The sequence below is a fragment of the Lytechinus variegatus genome, chromosome 7 (genome assembly GCF_018143015.1).
Source record: "Lytechinus variegatus isolate NC3 chromosome 7, Lvar_3.0, whole genome shotgun sequence".
Classification (NCBI taxonomy): Eukaryota; Metazoa; Echinodermata; class Echinoidea; order Temnopleuroida; family Toxopneustidae; genus Lytechinus; species Lytechinus variegatus.
Window position 1 is genome coordinate 38913154 of NC_054746.1, and position 21029 is coordinate 38934182.

At 34.0% G+C, this 21029-nt stretch overlaps 1 protein-coding gene across 4 annotated transcripts in view; it reads left to right on the forward strand.

The window, feature by feature from the left end:
• Positions 1-216: 216 nt before the first annotated feature.
• LOC121419238 overlaps positions 217-21029 on the forward strand; it is a 46706-nt gene continuing 25893 nt past the window's right edge. Inside the window, exons 1-3 of one of the 4 annotated variants that reach the window (XM_041613611.1) lie at positions 217-983; positions 14678-14815; positions 16933-17103. In XM_041613611.1, coding sequence (XP_041469545.1) covers positions 567-983; positions 14678-14815; positions 16933-17103 — 726 coding nt within the window. In that variant the 5' untranslated portion in view covers positions 217-566. Of the gene's footprint in view, positions 984-14677; positions 14816-16932; positions 17104-17509; positions 17681-21029 lie in introns of all 4 variants that reach the window. The other 3 variants (XM_041613610.1, XM_041613612.1, XM_041613613.1) reach the window with 3 other exon arrangements.

A 21029-nucleotide genomic window follows, 5' to 3' on the forward strand; every position in this document is an offset into this window, starting at 1 on the left:
ACGCCAGTATACTCTATTGTGCGAAATGGGAGGGAAAACATTCATCACAGCAGTTTTCAGTGAGACATAACAATACAATTCACAACATGCCTTACTTCTAACAATAAGTTTTTAGAGCAAATTCTTTTGTGTCTATGTTTTGATTTATTTGTAAGAGGTATTCAAGCGTACGGTTTGTTTGTGGTGGAAGCTAATGATCACTGGGAATCCATTCATAATCAGCATTGTTCTGCTCTGAGTGTGCATGTTAGTATGGATCTATGAACCGGTAGCAGCATTGAAGCTAAATTCGAACCACAAGAGAAGTGATAGATGTTGAATAAATTTGACGCGGAGGTGGATATAATCTTATCGTGTCTAATAGGGATAATTGATTAAAGTCAGCTTTGCAGTAGGGAACAGAAAATAGCGACTCAAGTACATCTTCAAGCGCATGCGCAACATTTCTCGTCATGCAATTTTCGAGCACTCCACGAACCATCATCAGAAGATATCAAGTGTGTTAAGATGACGGGATGCTGTTATTGCTTGGTCGGTCACATAGAGGCCAGTCGAACTGAACAGTGATGGTCATGGCGATAACAAAACTTTTCAGATTGCTGCGGTTTGAATTCTGGCTGTCAATTACGATGTCGATGTTGGTTTCGTCGTTAGCCGCAACATCAAACCCAATGTCTTCTTCCGATTTGGACACGACGATGTCTCCATCACAATCCACCGTCATCAATGACTTCGAATCGATGTCGTCGACCCCTATCACCACCTTTCAGACTGATACAAACCAATCACAGTCTCTACAGCCGTCCCATGGAATCAGTAATGATGACAAAATTCCAATATATTTGGGTGGCTTTTTCACCCTCGGAGGAAATTGGGATGGTAGTGGTATACTACCTGTGGTAGAGATGGCTTTAGAGCATATCAACAATCGACCTGATCTTTTAGCTGATTATGATCTTAGGATGGTTTGGAATGATACACAGGTGAGTCTTTACCCACTTGAAATATACTGATTAAGCCTCAGAATATTCTTTTCATAAACCACTCTTTTTGTTAGGTTTTTATTGTCGATATTTTTTGTTTGTGTTGATTTATTTTTGTATACATGTATATCTATCTATCCATCTATCTACATGTATCTATCTATCTATATACATATATATCGTGTAGTACGTGTGTCTTTCATGCTTTTGAGTTACCGAGGCAATATCTTATCCTCATAACTAGTTCGATGTTTTACTTTTATTTGGAACCTCATTCCATTGATGATGTTACTTTGTATGTAAGTCCCAAACAAATCAAAGAGCCCAGTGATGTCTCAATAAATTGAGGGGATGCATGAGGTCGAGTTTATTTCTAAATCGAATCACAACTAGTCTTGAGGACGCAATGATGATGACTTTTTAAAATCCTGTCATATACTTCTTCAATGATGAAGAAGTATATGATAGGATTTTAAAAAGTCATCATTGTGTCCTCATGACTAATCACAACGCACTGCAGAGTGCTCAATCATTACCTTGGCACGGTTGTTATCGCGGAGAATTAAGACTTCAAGGAATAAAATCCTGCAAACAATTAATGTTTAGTAATGATTCTTTTTAATTGTTGATTCATCACTTCCGATGTGCTTCAAATAATTTTATACCGTGTTTCATGATAAACATTTGTTGCTATTTCTTTGGATCGTGATGAATGCATGTGTTTTCAGAGGGAGGTGGGGTATGAAATAATGTGTCATAATTTGTATTTAATGCGTAATTTAGATAATATATCGACAGACTTGGATGATGGATATTGACAATTCGCTCAATTATGGGAGAGCAGCTCGCTGGCGGCATCCCAAACTGATAGTGCATTACCCCCCCCCCCCACACACACACACACAGTTTATTCGATTTTATTTTCAAACTGGATCATTATCTCAATAGATCCAATCGAGCAAAGTTAGCTATGTAAATTTTCATTTTTCAGAAGTCAGTCCTAATTTTTTTAATGCTGTTTGTATTCATTATCATTCACCCGATTAATATGCAAGAAAGTCCAGCCATCCTATCAAATAATATGCTTAGGTGAGATTATTGAAGCCAGCCTGTGCAAAATTATTATTCATTTTGACAGAGTCTGAGTTTGATCAGTTTCTTTTGAAACCCATAAAGAAATTAAGTATATATCGTTAATCCAGGCACATTAATGTCATTACTCTGAATTTTAATATTTGCAGCAGGTAGAGAGAAGTGTTGAAAATACTGCATTCTTTTCTTCAGTTTCTTTAATAAATGCTTTGATAAGTGGGTACATCTTCCGTGATTTTGCTGATAGTGCCACAAAAATTAAATCTACAATAAATCTACTGTGAGATGAATCCAGTCATGCATGCTTGTACAAACCAGCAGTGTACATTGATTTCAGATTTATATTCTCGATATTGACACATACCCTTCAACTCCCGCACTACCGAACTCCCACCCGCACACACACCAACCCTCACGCACACCCATTTCAGAAACTTCACACACCTACACTCTTCCTCTCATACATACTTTATTTTTGTTTTTAAAGGTTTATTTCTTCCCCTTCAAACATTTACAATAAAACATACATTATGATTGTCCAGTTATACGCTGTTTTCCATTCATGAGAACAATAAAACAATTATTACATACACTGATATATACGCGTGCACACACATACGCGCCCTCACCCACCCACATGCACACACAAAATTAACAATTTTTGTGATAATCAGAGAGAGAGATTGCATTTATTTCTGAAATAGTACGTGTATATCTGAGATATTACATTTTGAGATTGTTAATTTTGTCAGCCAAAAGTACCAAAATTAACAATCTCAAATGTAAAAAAGCTCTCAGGAATAAATTATTTTTGTGATAACATACTGTAATTCATATTCCTGCAAAAGCATGCAAATCTGTGATTGCTTTTTTTTCCAAGATTTGATTTAATTCCGCGTAAACTTATGATTCTGCGGTTGTCTTTATTTTTGTGGTTGTTTTTATTTCTGTAGTTTATTTCTAGAGTTTTCTTATTGTTTGAAATTGTTTTATTTGCGAGATTATCTATTTCTAAACGATGACATTCATTTGTAAAATATAATGCTATTTCAATTACGATATTTTTTATCTGGACGAGTCTTATATTTCTAAAATCTTTTATCAATGATTGACAAAATTCATTTCTGAGTTGTCTTTTATTCTCAATTCTATCCATTTCTGGTTAAATACTTTTCTTTTTGACTTATGTAGGGGAAGGCGGGGTAAGTTGAGCATAGGGGCAAGTTGAGCCACCAGCCCCAGGCCAATAATGAATGAGTCAGACATTGTGGTGGTGTCATGTATTGATGACCCATAGCATAACCCCTAACCCCACCACATTGTTTCCAACTTTGAAACAAAAAGTAGTTTTTTAGAGGGAAAAATATGAATTTCAGCCAAAAAAGTAAAAAAGAGTGTGAAATAGATAAGTGCTTTATAAACACACACGTCTTTAAAAATAATAAAGACATGATAACAACATTATTAGTCCAGGTATGGATCTTCATTCTTGTCATAGTCTTTTATATGATGGATGCATAATAAATGTGTGGATACAAAATTATCGCACTAAGTTCGGACTGGGGTAAGTTGAGCCAAACAGCATGGGGCAAGTTGAGCCATGGTAATTCCTATGGTAATGTATCTTAAAAAACAAACAAACCATAAAAATCGATTGAAATGCAGGCTGAAAGGAGCAAATTTACATGACTGCTCTTTTCCTTTTACAGGATGTTAGTATTTATAGAGAATTAGCAAGTGAAAAGACTTTAAACAAAAAATTGACATGCTGGTTCTCCCCCATACATTTTGTACATAGTTTTTGTGGCTCAACTTACCCCAGAAGGTGGCTCAAACTTACCCCATATATGGGGCAAGTTGAGCCATCTGACATCGTTTTTTTCAAAGGTCACGATGACTTTCAGTGTGGGGAAAGAAAGTTATATATAGGTGGAAAATATTTCAGAAGAATTAAATTTCAAGGCAAGGTACTTATTTCGACAAGATTATTAATCATATCAATTCTAACATGCAAAAAGCAAAAACTGTCACAACTTACCCCGCCTTCCCCTACTATTCGTCCGAAGTGATGTATTCATTTATGAATGTTACATTTCTGAGATACTACTTTTGTTTCTGAGAAAGTTGATTTATTTCTAAGAAACGGCAATTTTTTCTGAGAAACTTCATTTATTTCTAAAAGACATGTATTTCTGAGATACTACATTTAATTCTGAGAGTTATTTATTTTTTGAGATTGTTACTTTTGGCCCTTTTGGCTGCCCATATTATCGTAGTCTTAACTTAAACCAGCAATCTGGATTGAAAAATTATGTCTCATGCGCTTTTGTATGTTTTAATATCATACTGTTTGAAAGCATGCAGCTGTCACACAAGGAATTAAAATGAACAGTTAAATAACTATCTACCTTGTCTAGCAGCTACTATTATGACTAATAAAACTAATGTCAATGGCGGCCCATAACACTTTGCTATGTATAATTCATTTGCCTTCTGGAGGGCATCTGTATAGAGGGTTATAAATATTCATAATTTATGCGGTAAGCGGCTTATTCATCATATTCTCACCTAACCCCTATAATCTTCATAAGAGAACAAACGCAGCTGGATCTATTTCATTTTCAAGATTCTTACATCTTCTTGTCATCGGCCATGTATTAGTATCTTCTCGACCTGAATAAAGGAAGTATTTTCTCCCCCCCCCCCTCTCTCTCTCTCTCAGTCTTTTGAATGTGCGAGAAGCAAACTGTATCGGCTCTGCCCATTTTCTTATATAACTACCACCCCAATTCATTTGTAATAGAAGCAAACAAATAAACTATTTTATAAGTATTCCAATATCAATTCTATACTTTCTTGTCATTAATCATTCCTATTTATATCAGAACGACCTGATTTGAGTTTGAAAGTATGTCAAATATGTTTAATCTATTTCGTTTCACTTTTATGTACAATGTATTGATATACTATTACATGCAAGTGTTCTACTATTGGCCAATCCCTTATAAGAATTTCTGCAACTTTTTACATAATAAGGTAAATAATTAATGAAATACAATAGAAAGGAGGATGTGACAAAATATTCGATAAGCAAAACAATAAACAAAGTTATAGTTTGTATGACATACAGATTAATGCAAGGTTGCAAGGATTGCCACTATAAGCTTATAACTCGACAGCGTGGCAACCCTGTGGCTATAGATAAAATCTGTAGTAGTAGTATTTATGCATTATATTCTAAGTATACCTGTATTAGACTTAATTACCTCCTTTGTAAAGCGCCATATAAGCATTTACTATTATTATTATTATTATTATTAATAGCTCTATGATAAATATATGAAAAAGCTCTATGAAAAAAATATATCCTTTTTAGATCTTTAACGCTTATATTAATTAATATCAGTTAAAAATGGGGGTAAAGTGGTCTCATTTATTTAACAGTTATTGTAATCTAAGAAATTTTACCAACTATTTGATTTTAGCCCATCAAATTATTTAGAAATCATAGCGTTCTGTAATTCAGTGAATTCTTATTCAGTGTATTCCGTACTCTGCGTCTATATAGTTTCATTTTTTTTCACAACACTCTTCCTCGTTGGAGAATAAAACACAGTTTTTCTATTGTAAAGTACGAAGTTACGAATAACTATGAGGAAGGAAAATGCTGGGTTTAGAACTGAAAGTGAAATTAAGAAAAATGGTAAAATTCTGTAGGCTGATTAATCAAATGAATTACCGTAGTAACCAAAAAATCATTGTTGTTTTCCCGCTTACCAAGGTGGAAACTATTCAGAGTTGTTAATAAAACAGTTAAGAAGAGGAATTTAATTTCATATAATAACTTCCTCTTTCCAATATTTATTTTATTATAGTTTTTTTTTGTTCAAATGACATCGTAAGTTATGCTCGTAGGGTAAATTTTAACTGACATTACATTTACAATCTTTGAACTGATCCATAATGGCTTTAGCTTACAACCAAAGACACACTTGATTACATTTTTATTCACACAATGATATTGTGTTATTATTATACGTGTTTGCATGAACTTCAGAGAATCGTTCACCTTTACATCCTTGTCGAATAAACTCTGAGTAATAGATTTTCTGTATTTGCATTATGTGATATCATCAAAGTAAAAACTATCCTTTTGAAAACAAATACTTTCGCCATGATTCAATGGGGATTTTGAATAATGGATTTTTTTCTGGTGAATTTTTAGCCCGGCTTTGTCTCTGTCCAGTTCTTTCGAAATAATATTTCATATGTCTCATTTATTATTACCAATATTATTTGTTTTATAATTTTCACTTAACGGTTAAAAACAAAATATTGTATAGTCGATTTATGTTTGCATCGGAAAACATCGATCTTTCTCTAAACATTTCACAGTTTGTAAATATGAATGTACAAAGAATAGCTTTTCAATGAAAAGTGTGAATGCATAGAGTCATTTGTTATGCCATAATTCCTCCAAATAATTATATCATTGAGACGATTGAGACGTTAGATAACATCATACTACTATATACAAATTCCAAGAAATAGGATATAAGAAACGCCCTTGTGTCCTACTTTATCACTTTTCAGAGTACAATCTCTATGATTGTTTTATATTTTATATAATAGATATTCCTTTCACTTTAACAATATCAGTTTAGTACACGAACAAAGGTAATAGCTTTTCTGATAGTACAGTGTGATAATACCAATGTTTATTAAAAAAGTATATTGCACCTCTTGTTTGTGTATTATCCATTTACTATGAGCAAAGGGCTTCAGTGAATTTAATTTGGCCAATTGTCATCTACAGCCCATAAAAAAGGCCTATAACGAAATAAGACTTGGTATTAAATCTTTTTATCTTCAGTTCTCAGTTTGATGAAGATGTGATTTTAGCCCATTTGTCCTTTGCTTCCCTTTGTCCTTTTGTCGCCTTTGGTTGAGTTGAATTGAGTTTGGTTATTGTAGTATTGTACGTGCATTCTCCACGAACCATTGGCTTTCACACTTTTAAATCACTGTCAAAGTATAGAACGCAGAAGATTCGAGTAGTCGGGGGGAACCCCTGTACTCCTTCAAAACTACTTGATAAAGCATGGCCACCAAATGGAGCACACGAAAAAAAAAAAAATTTTATAGACACATATTCACTCCGTTATTCTCGGTTGGATTATTTGTACCAGCTTGACGTCAGCAGTGGCGAATCAATGCGAAACGCAAAGAACGCACACTTCCCTAATATTTTTGAGGATCACACGTTTAACATTATACAATATTAGATAGCCAAGACAGTTAGCCAAGCGCGATTGGTCAATTGCGCGTCACGTGATATGATCGAAATCCATGTATTTTCCCAGCGGTCCACCTTCGATGAATATATTGACTAACCGGTCCATGAATATATTTTTAGGTGTTTGGCGCCCTCTTGTGGATTAGATGTAACCATGCATTATCGGCCTGCCTTGGACCTGGACTGGGCTCGAACTTAGATTTAGATCTAGGGCTAGGCCTAAACAAAGTTGATTTAAATAGAAAAGGGTCATTCACTGCGTTAGGCTAACGTTACTTAGATATATATAGATCAAGTTCTAATGTTAGATCTATACCAGTTCAATCAATCACTTTGAATATCATAAACATGCTGCACGCATCGTTAGGCCTAACTTTATCTTCATCATTAGAGGCTATCTAATATAACAGATATTGACTGATGGGATGTGTAAAACAAACATTGTTTGGACCACCTAAAGGATTAATATTTTCCCTCGTGATCATATTTTCCCTCAGCGCTGCGCGCTTCGGGAAAATATAACCCCTCGGGAAAATACAAATCCGGCGGTCCAAAGAATGTTTATATTACACACCCCATTAGTCAATATCTGTATATTAATATAGCTAAATTCACGAACATTATCATTTGCGCCCCTCTGTTTTCAATTAGCTCCCTGCGCCCTCCTCTATTTCAAAATCATTGATCAACCAGAGTGAACTTCACTTTTAATATTCGATCCAACCAAGGCACTGAATGTCCTTAGAATAACACTTGAGGTTTTAGAAGGTATTTTCCCATAATTTGATTGATGTTTTTCTAGTTCGAATTGCTGACGAAAAACTTGATATCCTTAACTGAAGAGCTATTTCACGTTTAATGCATAATCTGGTGGAACAAACAATGGAAACATTTATTACTCAGGGGCGTCGATCCATTTTGAGATTGGGGGGGGGGGGGGCAAAATCATGAATCAACATTCCAAAGGCGTTCGATCACACAAAACAAACAAACTCATGCACACACACGCACTCTTACACATACACACACACAGGCCTATATATATATATATATATATATATATACATATATAATAGAAATACTCTGCTTCGGCATAATTATGGAATAAAGTAATCACAAAAGGTTTAGTAAATGCCGTGGAAATAAAATCGTAGATTTTAAAAGGAGCATAGCTCTCAAAAATGAATGGTAAAGTCACACTCTTCGTCAGTGCCCATTATGTGACAAAAAAGAATTCAAAATCCGTTTCTGAAACAGTCGTGAAAAACACGTCTGTTCATGGGCATACGGATAGTGAAACTCACCTTTCAAAAAAAAATCAATGCGCGGAAGATGGAGGTCAACTCAAAAGATGACGCAGGACACCATTCTTAGCCTAAGCTTTCGTCTTTATTAAGACTTCGTCAGAAGCGGTCTGAAAATTACAAGGGAATACAACATCCAAGTTTGTCTTGCACATCAATGAATTATCATCAAGTTAAATATATTCCATAATCTCAGACAGATGAATGAATAAATGAATAAATAAATTAATTGATAAATGAATAACAAATCATTAATTCGATTTAAAAATAATTATATAAATGAAGAAGACACACCTGTAATTGCAGACTATTGTGGTAGTAAAGTAGGGTGCTTACCGTATCCTATCTTGTTCTTTATGAGAGTGTCACAATTGCAAAATGAAAACATCGGTTGCTAGGTGGCGAAAGCGCAAAGCGCATATAATTTATGTCAAAATAAATATGAATATTTATTGTGACATAAAAGACGAAAGCTAAAGCCCAAGAATGGACAGTGTCCAGCGTCATCTTTTGAGTCGACCTCATCTCATTATGTTTCATACTCACACCACCTCAAGGGCGTTTGGTACAAGAAAACCTGTCATCACGATATATCACCAACAAATTATTGCGAGCGCGAAGCGCATGCTGAAATATTTTAAGGTACCTGTTTAGGACTGTTTGCATTGACTCATGAGGAGAATACATATCTCACTACACAGATAATGCGAGTGCCGAGAGTGAGCAGAAATTTCTTTATATTCTGACCTGAAAGCCTGATAATCTAACTATTTTTGGTACCATTGATTAAGCGCAAAGCGCGCGAGCTGAAAATTTTGATATTTCGATCTGAAAAAATTGTCACCATATATATAAGTAGAGGCTTATCTAAAACACACTTTTGCAAGCGTTTCGGACAAGATTACTTATTCTTCCTTAATACTATATTGTGTAGTAACGATAATTGAGGAGAAGAGATATCTGAAGAAACCCAAAATAAATTATGAGCAATGCATTCGGACACAAACTTTGATAAATTGGTGAACCAAATCTGAACATAACAAAAAAAAACCCAGATCGTCGCTCTTTCACAAATACCGTAACTTCTTAACGGATTAATGTTTCATCAGTGCAATTCGGCAGGAGTGTACCTATACACCTATTACTTCACTTTTGTGTAAAAAAACTAATTTACCTTCTTAAGTCATGCATAAGTGAACATCAATAAAAACTAAAAAGAAACCTACAAAATATCAAATGACTCCTTTCGTATGCCAAAATATATGGGCAGCCAAAAAGACCAAAATTGACAATGTCAAAAATAAAGAAACTCTCAGAAATACATGTAGTCGTTCAGAAATAAATGAAGTCTCTCAAAAAGAAATTGAGATTTCTTAGAAATAAATTACCTTCCTCAAAATAAAAGTAGTATCTCAGAAATATAATATTCGGAAATGAATGCATTACTTTGGACGAATAGTACATAAGTCAGAAATAAAAGTATCTAACCAGAAATGGATATAATTGAGAAATAAACGACAACTCAGAAATAAACTTGCCAATCATAGATAAAAGATTTTAGAAAGATAAGACTCGTTCAGAAAAAAAATATCGTAATTGAAAAAGCAGTATATTTTACAAATGAATTTCATTGTTCAGAAATAGATAATCTCGCAAATAAAACTATTTCAAACAATAAGAAAACTACAGAAATAAAGATAACTACAGAAATAAAACAAATCACAGAAATAAAGACAACCGCAGAATCATAACTTTCTGCGGAATTAAAACAATTCTTGGAATTTCATTTGTGCAAGAGTATGTATTTCTGAGATACTACATTTGTTTCTGAGAGTTTCTTTATTTTTGAGATTGTTAATTTTTGCACGTTTTCGGCGCATTTTTTACTGTTTCAAGCCAACTCGCCACTACTTTGAACACTGGAAGTTTAAAAACGAGCACATGGACCCCATATTTGTAATATTTTAACGTCTTTAGAATATATTCCTCTACAAGTCTAGAGAGTAGGATGAAATTACATGGATTTTGAGTGTTAGGGAGCAGAACTACGAACCATTTGCATTTTAGACGGTATATTATGAGACCTCTGCTAGTTTTCGGCGCATATTTTACTGTTTCAAGCCAACTCGCAACTACTTTCAACACTGGTAGTTTAAAAACAAGCACATGGACCCCATATTTTTAACTTCCCTACACCTTTGGAATGCATTACTCTACAATTTTACAAAATTTGATGAAAATGACATGGATTTTGAATAACAAGCAGCTTAAATTATACTTTTTTAATTTTCGGGTACATTCACGTCTTTTGAAGATTTGTTTTTTGAAGTTTGTGCACCATTCTTGTCAAATGAGGGTGCTGCTGAATCCAAATAAATATATGTTTGCCAATTAAAAGATATCATCCTACTTTGATATCCACTTAGTTACATATCCTGAAAGTTTCAGGAAGTTTGATTCGATATCGACAGAGAATAGATTATTTAGTCTCATTTGGGGAATTCGTGAGGTCTAAGAGAGGCATAATTCTTTTGATTGCGCAACATTTCATATCATTCAAAGACGGCGAATTTTAAGTACCGTAGAAAAAAATAAGCACATGAACCTATATAATTTTTTGCATTTTCATAATACATAGATACCAAAGTAACTCTCTGCAAAATTTGATGAAAATGACATGGACTTCATTTCAACTGTGGAACATCCTTAAAATAACAGTAATGATGATATACATGTATAGGCGATATATAATGTACGCAACAGTTTTCAGGGCTTTTGCATGCACACAGTACATAATATACAATTTTCCCTGATTTGTTTAAATTTTTATTTAATTTTCATGAACGAGTCGGCTCTTTTTCACTAAGAAAACTGACTTCGGTTTTGGTTTCGGCTTCAAAAAGGGGATAGTGAATAATTATAACGATTTACAGAGATTTTCAATGGAATACCCTTCTTCTGCCGAAAATAATAAGTTGAGGTTGACAAAAAGAGGGTTCAAATAATAGGTTGACAAGGAGAAAGTTGAAGTTCCTGATTGGCGTAGAAACTTCTTATAATTATACACAGCACTTTGCAACTCGAGGACCATCGCGTTTTTACCGGACTTTTTTTACCTCGTGCTTTTCTCCGATTTAATTCATGAAGCCTTTTTTTTATTATTCATTGTCCCTTTGACAAACGGGTCAAGTAGGTTTTAATGAGAATATTTTTTTTTTCATGTAAGAGCCCCTCTAATTGCAGTTGTGATCAATAAAAAAAAACGCATTTAGAATAATTGAGGGGTGTAGCTTTGAGAGATTATTATGTCCTGCTAATTAAGTAACTGATTTTATTAGTAACGTAACTGACCCTGTTCAATATTCATGGTTTCTATAAAATCTTCGCTTGTAATATACGTATTGCCTAAACTGAATGTATTCAGAAAGTATTACCATTTGAAATTTATGATATAACATTGTCAACAACCTTATTGAAAATTCCACGATAAAATTTTAATGAGATTTTTTCCCGTTTTTCTGAAATTTGTCACATTTTTGGATATCCAATTATCTTTTAATTGACAGTGATAATGAAAGCAGATGAGTCTATTAAGTCACAAACGACCTCATTATACTCTTCAATTATCTTAACCTTTTATTTTAGATGTCGTAGAAATCAGTGACATTCCATTGTTACACATATCATGTAATTGCCGGGGCGGAGGTTGAAAACGTATCATTAATTTCCTATGACGTATTCACGCAATTAGAGATGTATATTATAGACCTGCATCATTGTATGTCTTAATGACGGCATGGAATCATGTTCCCTATGGATTTAGAGAGAAATGAAAAATGTACTAATCATGATAATTAATACTTCGAAAAACTCATTTTCTAAACCCATTGCCGAGCATGACAATGGTGCACTAAAACTCATTCGTGATAAGTAATGCGATTAATTATTGAAAGAATAAGACAGAAAATCGAATTATATGGAGAGGGTGGATTTCAATGCAATTTCATATTAACTTGAAGGAGCAAAAAAAATCTGATAAAAGAACGTTTACTTTTCAGCTAGCTTCGGCTGTCATTGCTCATGTATCGGCGGCTGTCATTGCTCATGTATCGGTCAGATTTGTTTTTTTTTTCGGGTTTTTTTTGTCGAGGAGAATTTCTACTTTCGTATTGAGACAAGCGGATAGAACTATAAATTGTGTAGACAAGTGGAAATATAACCCAATCTTCACGGTTGACAATGTTGACTTTTCATGTGAAAAATAATTGTAGGTGGGGAGTATTTTATATATCATTGAGGAAACGATAGCATAAACTGAAGAAATGGGTTAAAGACCCAGGCAATGATGCACTCCACGGGGTTGTGGGGCTACTTTTTTATAGGAGGGTCATTAACAAAAAGGAAAGTTTTGGGGAGAAAGGCTGCACTTTTAAACATTGAAGGCAAAGCGGAAAATGCTACGTAAGTACACCAAAACGAGCTGTAAGAGACTGATTAATGAAATATCGAGGATGATTTTGGTTTCCATCTTAACACGGTAGAAGATCTTTTGGAAAAAGAAAAAAAATGACATATATTCTTGTCTGATTATTCACACGCTTAATTTTCCTGAACTTCGTGAAACTTGTAGAGAAAAACAGAATGCATCATGTAAAATAGTACAACCTGGGTTTTTTTTACCCGATTTCTAAGCGTTCCCCTGAATATACTTTTGACTGATTTCTGTTGGAAGACTTAGCATGAAAGCTCTCTGATTATGCCATTTTATTTCCTTCATTGCACATGTTGCATATTGGTCAGAAAGGCACTCACAAAATGGGCATTTTGCAAAAAAAGAGAAAATATTGTCAGAATTGTGAAGATTTAAAGACTTATAGTAAAATTGAAAATTTGGTAGCATCTCCTTCCATTGTTCTTGCTCAGTCATGCGTGCATTATGAACATTGAAATGTGGTTAAAATGAAAGAGGGGAAGCATATCTTTTCATCTATGTACATCTCTTTGATGAAAAAATACAGTGAATTATGGTAGGACGCACTGTATAGATTACAATAGTGAGGGGTGAGATGAGATGATATGCAGTGGTCACGGTAGTTGCTTTCTAAATGAATCAATTCATTAACCAGACCTGGTATATTGAATTGATAACGTCAAATTACGATAGATTGAACTCGTTAAATGCAGCAAATCTTTGTAATTGTCCTATAGTTAATACGTTTTAAGTCAAAATCACTCATCATCATTATTCGGTTACTGGCAAGCCAAATCGATTACATTAGAATTCAATAATAGGTAAAAAAAGCAAAATCTTAAAATTGAAGATGAGATTAAACCTGATTATCTATCGAATAAAGACATTGGATGCAAAAGGTACAAGACTGATTTTATTAACATTGAGAAAAACGCATTTGTCTATGAAAAAAATAAATTAATAAAATAAAAATGAAAAATAAAAATAAATGATAAACGCATTATCTCACGGTCGATGTTTAAAAGTTTTTCTAAAGGAAGGTTCCTACCTGATTATGATCTCATTGATCTTTGATCAGAAGTAAATGTGGTACCTTCTAAAATCTAGTTCTTAATGAAATACCTTATTCACATTATGTCTACTTCTTGCTGTAAACTATTCACTATTACAAAACTATTATGTGGTCCAGCGTGCCGCGCCGTTCTAAGCTAGGCCCCGGGTTCGATTACCGGCGGCCTTACCAAAGTTTCCAAAAGGGAGGATGGCTCTGGGGATCTTTGATTTGAGCTACGCCTACCATTGTTCTCTTATTAATTTCTTTCACAATGTTAAAATGAAATTTCTGATATGTTTACTCGTCTCTTCTAAGATCTTATATGAGAGGGCCATTATGTATTACCCACTCCCATAAGGGATGAAGAGCCATTATGGAGCAGTTTGCTCATTTTAATATTACTTAACAGTATAAGCTAACTGATATGATTTTAGTGGACATGAATGATCACCTCTGAATTTTTATTTTCTTTGACAGTGCGATGCTGGTCTAGGAACTAAGATCCTCTTTGATCAGATCTTCAGAAAACCTCAGAAGTTAATGATTCTTGGTCCAGCATGCTCTACTGCAACTCAAGCTGTCGCTGGCACTGCCCACTACTGGAATCTTGTTACGGTATGAATCAATTATCATCTTGTTGCTAAAAAGATATATTACAGCCTATTATGTAAATACTGTCTGTTTCTAGATTATTTCCTATTTCATATTCTTTGAGAAGGAAAAAAGTGCAAGTATGGTAGCGACTGTTAAACAGCGCGCATCAAGGAGATTATGTTTCTCCAATTTGCATTCTTACTTTTAAAAATGTAAGCATTTTATACGTTTGTTATTAATCTTTGAACTTTATATATACATTTTTTTCTGGACGTAAAACGAAACGCGACTATTGTCGTTTTAACGTATGATGATTTAGGCTATCGAGTGGCCGTTTGCAGGTGTGAAACTTCGGGCTTCGGGCCATGGATGCATCTCATTAAAATGAATAGTAAAATATGATCATAGAAAGATAATTGCCATTGAGTTTCTGTTTCTGTTTTCTGTTTGTGGTAACTCCCGTAGGAACTCGGCAGGACACTATTTTGCTGGTAAACGCCAAGCTGGTATAAAACCAATTACCTATGAAACATTTTACGTCTAGGTTGAGTATAATTAGGTAATAGAAAGCTATAAATGAAGCATCGATAAGCCTTTTCACAAGATTTCGGTGTTGCTTAGCTAAATTTTCCCCTGCTAAACATGATTAATGCTAATACTGATCATGCTAATAAGCATTGGATGTCCTTCATCCTCCACATAATGACTATAATATGAATAGCGCCCATATATAAATATTGTTCTCGTAATACTAGCCGAGTCACTGGCGCTGATGCATGTCAGTTATTGAATTGAATTCTGGAATGACTCGGGTATGAAAACTGGATGATGCTATTGTCAAGATAATGTGTTTGAACTTTGTTTATCTTGTGATAAACAGAGTTGATAGAACCTCTCATCCTGTGCAATTCTTATTTTCTTCCATTTTCACAAAATGTTATTTTGTAATATAACCATCAATATAAGTTAGACTTTGAATGAAATTGACTTTAACAGAAGATGAAGATAGTGATTCTACATTTTATGAGCTCGACGATATACAATATTCTTTCCAAACAATTTTCATATTATGGGTGTGCGCTGATATTTTCCCACGAACCGAGCTGTAATTAATTTTCAAACTTTCATGGAAATATTTTTGGATGAATATTTGATATGTATTTGGATATTATGTTATCTTAAACATACGAAAGTGATCTAATGTTAGTAGTTAGGTCACATGTTAATAGACTGAATTACATATTTTTTCTCTTTGTTTTTCTAACTGTACGTCTTCAGTCATCTTATATAACTAAATGTCCGATGAACAGCGATAGAATCTATGCTTTTCGATGCTTGGTTACAATGTGTTATTATTTTTGGACCACACATTGGACTTCAGTTGGTATAACCGTTTCCTATATATGAAATAGATTGACGTTACTGTTGAGGTTCAATTTGAACTGGAAATCACATGAGATAAGATTCATCTAGAAACGGAAGTCAATCCGTATTCCTAGGGGAAATCTTTCTTTAACACAAAAATACACGCATAATTAAATATAGGTAATGATTTTCGATTTTCAGTTTAAAGTATTTTATGTAGCTTAGAACAATTCTTTTATAAGGAAGTTAACACCAATCATGCAAAAAAGTCCTAGGAAATGATAGTATACAAATAATGCACGTAAGCGCGTGCATGCAGGGCCAAATAATGAACGATGTACGAGAAGAGCCAATGGATATACCGCACCGAGGTCCGCAGGACCGAATGCGGTATATCCATTTGGCGAGTCGAGCACAGAGTTCATTATCTGGGTCCTCTATGCACAAGAATGCGTGCACAGTTTGTTTTATACAACCCCATGTTACTGAGTCGCCCCAAATGCTATATTTTATCTAAATTCTAGATAATTCTAGATAATTCCAGACCTCGCACTATCCTGCACTCTGACGTCAGAGTGCAGGATAGTACTTTTGGTATGACGTCAGAGTGCAATAGTGCGTTTTGGATGCAATAGTGCAATTCGCTGAATTTCATGTGATCCGATTTGGACCAATCAGATCACAGAACATTCTTGGGAGTTGGGTAATCTTTACCATTAAATACCTTGCATTGCGTGATATTGATTACTCTTAATATCCTGATTTTGTTTTAGATGTCTTATACAGCTTCATCACCAGCGTTATCCAACATGGTGGATTATCCAGCCTTCTACCGAACCTATATGCCTGATACATTATTTAACCCAGCTCGTATTAGACTTCTAAAAGATTATGGTTGGACACGAGTGGCAACGCTACACGAAAATCATGAAATATTCTCTCTAGTAAGATGGTATATCATGTTTTATACATGCTTACAGAATAAAACCACTGAAGCATAAACCTGATACAAATTGATTCGTCTATAGAGGTTCATTCTTTGATTATGTTCTTCATGTGATATTAATTAATATGTCCTCCCAAATCAAATTTGAATATGAATAATTTTAGATGTTTATTAGAAAAACATTGTCTTAGAATGACAAAAATGAGGATGAATCCAAATTGAAGCATAACATGCAGATAAAGAATTATTTTGCTTATCAAAATGATTGATGGAATATTCTACTGGGTTTAGTTGGTGGTTTTATTGTGTTCATGTTCAAGCGATAGCTAATCTAAGATTCAGATATGATCATAACGTGTATTAAAATTGTGTAGATGTTTATCTCCATTCCTTCAATTCTTTAGATGTCTTACGCTTCCGCCTCGTCAATCTTGTCAAATAGGAATAAATTTCCATTGTTCTATCGGACCTACATGCCTGATGCGATGTATAACCCTGCTAGAGTAAGGCTTATCAAGGAATATGGATGGACAAGAGTCGCTACTATTCACGAGAATCACGAGTTATTCTCGCTCGTAAGATATTTACCCCATTTTGTGTCTTGGCATGTCACGTGATTTCCGTTCACTAGCCAATAATCTGCACCGCCCAGCATGTTTCTCCTCCTTTAATACACTGCACGATTAATTTGTGTTTACGTCTGATTATGCATGTCTCTGGTAATTCATTAACTTTTAACAAAAAAAGCAAACGTGCTACACTGAAAAATGTTGGTATTACACATTCGAACTGTTATTCTTTTATTTGAGTAGTATTTGAATAGATTTGAAGCATAGTTTTCTTCAAACGAATACATTTCCTTAAAAATATCTGTAATTTTCTTTTCGAAAAACACATTAACACTCCTTTGAGTCTCATTCTTAGAAATTCATCACTATTTGACGATTGATATCATGGATACATAAGAAATAACCAGAAATTTTACATATTTGTAATGTCCGTAACGCCAATTTAATAACCGTAACACAACATTAATGGTTAGTTTTGGTTTACCCTTAATCAGTTGTATCAAACTATCTTCTTTTATTAAGCAGGACGTTTCCCTGTCTCACACGAAGTTGACGTCTTAATGCTTAAGCCCACAAAGCTTTCACAAAATATAATAGCAGATTCCAAATATTTCATATCACATTGTGTCTGATAACTAACAAGTGATAAAAAAGACATATTCAAGTTCAGACCGATAACACTTCAGGGGAAAATGTTTGGAAAGTATTTTTAAAAAGTTTGGAAGAATAAAAGGATTTACTTGTCTTGAGAGTGACCTTTTTCTAAGTGAAATTTTTCACCAAAATAATGAATAGGCTTCTAGCTTGATACAGGGGTTGGTCTATAGAAACCTATAGCTCACTAGAGTGCTTCCAACAGTCATGTATGCAATCTGGTTTCCAATTATTAAATAATGTATATTCTTAATGTCAGGTTAATAAGATACATCGTTACTTCTTCGTTGAGGAGGAATCAACCATACATTTTGGAGAGGAAAAGTTCATTCCCATAATTCACAAGGTGGCTACTATAGGCAGATGTCTGTATGTTTAAAGGACAAGTCCACCCCAACAAAAAGTTGCATTGAATAATAAGAGAAAAATCCAACAAGCACAACGCTGAAATTTCATCGAAACCGGATGTAAAATAAGAAAGTTATGACATTTTAAAATTTCTCTTAATTTTAGAAAACTGTTATATGAACATCCTGGTCTGTATGCAAATTAGGGAACTAATAATGTCATCCAATCACTATTTCTTTTGTATTTTATTATATGAAATATGAATTATTCTAATTTTCCCCTTTTTGTCATGTGAAAGAAAGTTTTTTTTCTCTCTGAACATGTGGAATTACCATTGCTTTAACATTTTATGGTTCAATCAAGTTGGTGCCTATTGTCAAATTTGTAAAAATTGAAATGTTGTGTAATTCATTCAATAAAAAACAGAAGAAATAGTGAGTGAGGGACATCATCGACTCTCTCATTTGCATGTTGCTGACTTGTGCATATAACTATTTTGTGAGTTATATTTTTTTATATAAAACTTTAAAATGCCATAACTTTCTTATTTTACATCTGATTTTGATGAAATTTTCAGCGTTATGCTAGTTGGATTTTTCTCGATTGATTCAAATCAACATTTTTCTGGGGTAGACTTGACCTTTAACAGAAAATTTGATATATTCAGAACTGTATAACAACATTTACTGAATGAGAGTGTTTGATGTTACACCTTGAAATAGACGGCACGCTCTATAGCACCTCAAATGACAGTTTTAACACCATATTTGCTCGTGCTTGGCATGTTCCAATAATTATATAAGTGATTGTATGCTCTAAGAAATCTCATCGACCCATCTGTTAACGTCTTCATTTTAAAACCTGTACGCCTATTCAAAAGAAATCAGTCTTGACGAAAAAAACTTCATGTGCTTGTAGTGCTTATTTCAATTCGATATAATAACAGTTTTGCATGAAGAGTTAAAACTCACACATGGTCTGGAAAAAAATACAAACAATTATCATGTTTCTGTATTTTCATATTATGAAAATACAATAAGGCGAAGGATGGTTTGTAACGGTTCCATTAGCCTAATGGTTCTTGGATTTATATCACAAAGGGTGTGATAACCCATGTGTATTTTTATCATCCATTAAGTTGTATTCTGACGGGGACACGTGTAGAATATGTAAACAAATCGATTAACCTAATGGACAGGTACAATTGGCATCTACGATACAGCCGACAATATGAAAAAAAAATAGTAACGTATTTCAAGTAATGATGGCCCGCAAATATAAGGTATATGAATAACGTGCTCAATAAAAAAGGACTGCATGTAATAACCATTATTAATTAGTTGATCAATTGTAATAAGGCTTTATTAAAATATATATTTTACTTTACGTACGATGTCACGTCTATTGTACAATGCTGTATAGGATATTAGACATACTTTGTTGTTATTGACCAAAGTGATGAATTTTTAACAATTTTTAACAATAAATAATCTACCCATCGTTCATCAAATAATTAGAAAGTGTAGGTAAAGTTTACGAGTGGGATGATAGCTCTGAGCATAATGGTAAGATACTTGATAAAACAACAGGGATTTTTTTTTTTACACAAGATGCAAAGAGCACCACATTTGGGGTTCATTGAATCGAATGTTCCCGCATGTGCAGAATGAATGATTTTGGTTACATGTGTTCTGTTCAACCTGATTGCTGAGAGAGAGAGGGGGGGGGATAAAGACATCTTACGAAATGATAGCGCATCGACTTGGCATCGAACCAGGGTTACCTCCTCATTATATGAGACCACGTACCGCTCGACCAACTGACCTATTGCACCTCCTTAGAGTTACTGTAGGCGCAAGGCAAGCAATCATCTTTTTCAAATTAACCTTGAGCTTCATATTGATTTCAGCTAAAACATAATTATCAAAGCTCTCTGCAATTTTAATGTATGAATGCTATATAAATGGGGAAGATTCAAAGGAATAAAAATGTGGGTTTTTTTTTAAGAGGACAAATTTTTCCTTCTAGGACTAGTAGCATGATAACAGGACAAAATAAATAGAGAAAGAGGGGGCGCTGGAGAGAGATTTGCGATTGCGAGTTCCAATAATATATATATATATATATATTTAATGTGTTTTTGCCGAAATAAATTCAAATGCATTTTAACATCGTTCAAAAACACATTAGTCTTGGAAATACAAGAGAACCTGATGCGAATGAAAGAAAGGTGGATTGGAAATAAAAAAAAAAAAACACCGAAACTGAAAGCGGGAAATGGAAATAGCTTCCAAATGCCACCAAAAAATAATCTTCCGGAATGGATGTCTGTTAGAATACAAACTGTTTCTTA